Raw genomic sequence first — 2,998 nt, 5'->3', positions numbered from 1 at the left:
ATCAATGGACGAGTCAGGAGTTGAGGTTGTGACGAGTGGGGCTATAGATCCACTCACCAAAAATGAGGACGGCCGCGCAGTTGGCGGCACAGGTGTTGTGATGCGGCCGGAGACTCGCAAGGTCCTTGTGACACATGCACCCTTGTACTGGCCTGATGAGGTCAGTGCGTGCAATCCAGTCATGCAACAGAAGTGTACTTACATGGGGCTTGTGACGAGCAGATGAAGGCGCACCTCGCGGAGCTGGATGTCTACGTTGAGGAGTACCGCATTGAGAACGATAAGAAGACCAAGGGTGGGGTGCACTTACCTTGGTGTTGCGGCGAGGACCGCCAGGACTCAGAGTTGCCATCTCTCCAGGGAGCCACCATCAACTGCTTACTCATGCCACGCTGCATGATTTGTCCGGAATGGCTGGCTAGCGAGAAGGGGAAGAAGCAGGACGACAATGATCCAGACATGGACATGGAGGCACAGGAAGGTAGATGTGCAGCAAGGAGGAAACGAGCAGGTGCAGCAGCAAGATGAGGTAGACGTGCAAGTGGGAATGGGAGGAGATGATGGGGATGGCTACAATGGGGACTCCGAAGCGACATGATGGGGGTAAGAGGTGTGCTACAAAGCGCGCTGTTGAAGCGCTGAGTGACTCATTCATCTGTGTCATATTCTTGGTCCGTTTGATCCAGTTCCTGTGCATCCTGTAATATGTTCTGACTTCAGACAAGCTACACGAGCAATGACACTTGGGTGAAGAGGGCCATGGCTGGCAGGTCCGATTGATGAAGGTACACATTGTTAGTGACATGTTGATACAAAATGACATTCACAGAAATGTATCACAATGTTGTTTCAAGTCTTTTCTAGAGATGTATCACACTGCTCTACTTTATGGATTCTAAAACAACTTTATATCCCTTTTGGACTAAGAATTCAGATGCAATAATGCATTAATATCTGGCATAGCACAAGTTGTAGTTACAATATTGTTATGTCTGGTAAGTATGGGCCTGTGCTATCTTCTGATCATTCACATGTTTTGATAATGCATAGGATTTCCTACTAGTTCAGCACAACAGCATCATAATAATCTATATGTTGTTGATTAGAGTAACAGTCTAAGCTTACTCAAACTGCCCAGGGTACTCAGCCATAACATCACTCATGCCACTTGTAAATCCTTGTGTCACAATGATGCAGATATCCTTATTCAATAGTACTGCTTATCATCAACTACATATTATTTCATGCCTAGCTAACCAGCCCTGCAGATGACAGCCTGATAGTATTTTTGATCATCTCTTAGTATGCACAGATGAGTTTGTAAACTTAGCCACATTAGAAAATAACAGTCATTCCATTGACTGTTGATCAAGATTCTCCATTGGTATTAGTACTGTATAAAGCCTAGAAAAGTAAGAGTTTTACCCATACACCAGCTTGATCTGCTCTACAAAATTTCGACAAGGCATCCCATCATTGTAGCTATTTCCAGAGCATGCAATAGATCAGACATACCTGGATCAAGATCTTTATTGAATAGTTCTTCAATGCATGGCCTTCTCCTGTTTATTAGATGGGAATTATCTTCTAATCTATTTATTTTTAAGGGGTTGGGAAGCAATTCTCTCATGCTTACAATATTCCTGCCATTTGAAGGGCAACAGGGCAATGTTCAGCAAGACAGCTTTGTTAGGTCTTCTATCATTATTTGATATCCTCAGATATAGATTAAGCCATAAAAAGCACTTTGTTTGGGTGTAGACAATAAATCATTTTGTTTTCCGTGATTTCTGTCACCCCGGGCTTGTCCTGGATGACTTCCCACAATGGTATTACAATTGGCGCCCAATCTGATGCTAGAAATCCTATTGTGGCTTGCAACCACTTGCAAACATTATTGTAGGTTAGAAATAGCCTGCAACACTTGGCTATAGAGAAGAATAGACACAATAGAGACACAAACACATTTTAAGCGGGAAACGGGCCCTAAGCGCTCGTTTGGCGCCCATAAGTCCTACCCAACAGACCCAAATAGGGAGGGTCAAACCTTTTTTTGATACTCGCGTATATTTTTCAAAGTTTCCTCCCTCCGGCCGGCCCACCCACCCCTCTCCCCTAGGCTCTGTGTCAGCGCTTGTTGAATTTGATACCCCTTGATCTGATAGTATATAATACTTGCTATTATGCTTAGGAAGACACTGACCTAGACTTACATTGATCCCCATTAGTGACAGATTGTGACCCAGAGTCACTTATGGTGGGTTGGTTGGCTTGTAGCACTCCCATATGTGCTCAGTATCCTATACAAACACCCCCATTGCATTCTCCTCATCAACACTTTCTGGTGATATATAATAGTGGTATGTTACACCATACACTTGTCTATTAATGAGCACATTATGTTGAGCTGTGGCTGAAAACAAACAAAGCCAAAGCTAGTGGCACGACAACGCGGAATCGCGTCGGCGTGCCATTGGCTTTGGTCTTGTTTGGCTCCAAACAGAGAAGGGTCAATATCTTGGCTTCTGCTTGTCCAAATGGGACATATAACATATTGCCAGGAAGCTGTTGACAAGGAGAATCCATCTGTGCAAACAAATCAAGGATGTGGTGACAGTGGAATAAGATATGGACTAGATATATTTCCATTAGTGCCACAATTGGCAATAAGCGCTAGTGGCCTGGCATATTCATCAAATGGTCAAGTATTATATACTATTGGGCTCAGAATATTGATCTCTATTCAATGGTGATGCTATGATACTAGTGTACCCAGAAAATTCCGCTATACAAGCAATGTAATACCTCAATACAACACTAGAAAGAGGTAAGTGGGCATGATTAAACCCATATCTCTGTCCGTTTTTGGTATATATACATTATTGTTTCTGCAGTCGTCCTAGTACCAAGACAGCAATGTCATGTAGACACATCATAAATTCCTGGGCACACTGTGGGCTCTATAACCAACAACAGGAGCAGTATTGGGCCTACAAAG

At 43.6% G+C, this 2,998-nt stretch overlaps 1 protein-coding gene across 1 annotated transcript; it reads left to right on the top strand.

The window, feature by feature from the left end:
• Positions 1-4: 4 nt before the first annotated feature.
• TRAVEDRAFT_25138 (uncharacterized protein) lies at positions 5-528 on the top strand (the record flags this gene model as incomplete). Its single annotated transcript, XM_008047686.1, has 2 exons — positions 5-164; positions 191-528. The coding sequence occupies 2 exons, from the start codon at positions 5-7 to the stop codon at positions 526-528; spliced, it is 498 nt and encodes a 165-aa protein (XP_008045877.1).
• Positions 529-2,998: the final 2,470 nt, after the last annotated feature.

The sequence above is a fragment of the Trametes versicolor genome (assembly GCF_000271585.1).
Source record: "Trametes versicolor FP-101664 SS1 unplaced genomic scaffold TRAVEscaffold_137, whole genome shotgun sequence".
Classification (NCBI taxonomy): Eukaryota; Fungi; Basidiomycota; class Agaricomycetes; order Polyporales; family Polyporaceae; genus Trametes; species Trametes versicolor.
The sequence above is the reverse complement of the archived record's forward strand: the minus strand, read 5'-3'. Positions and strand labels throughout refer to the sequence as shown.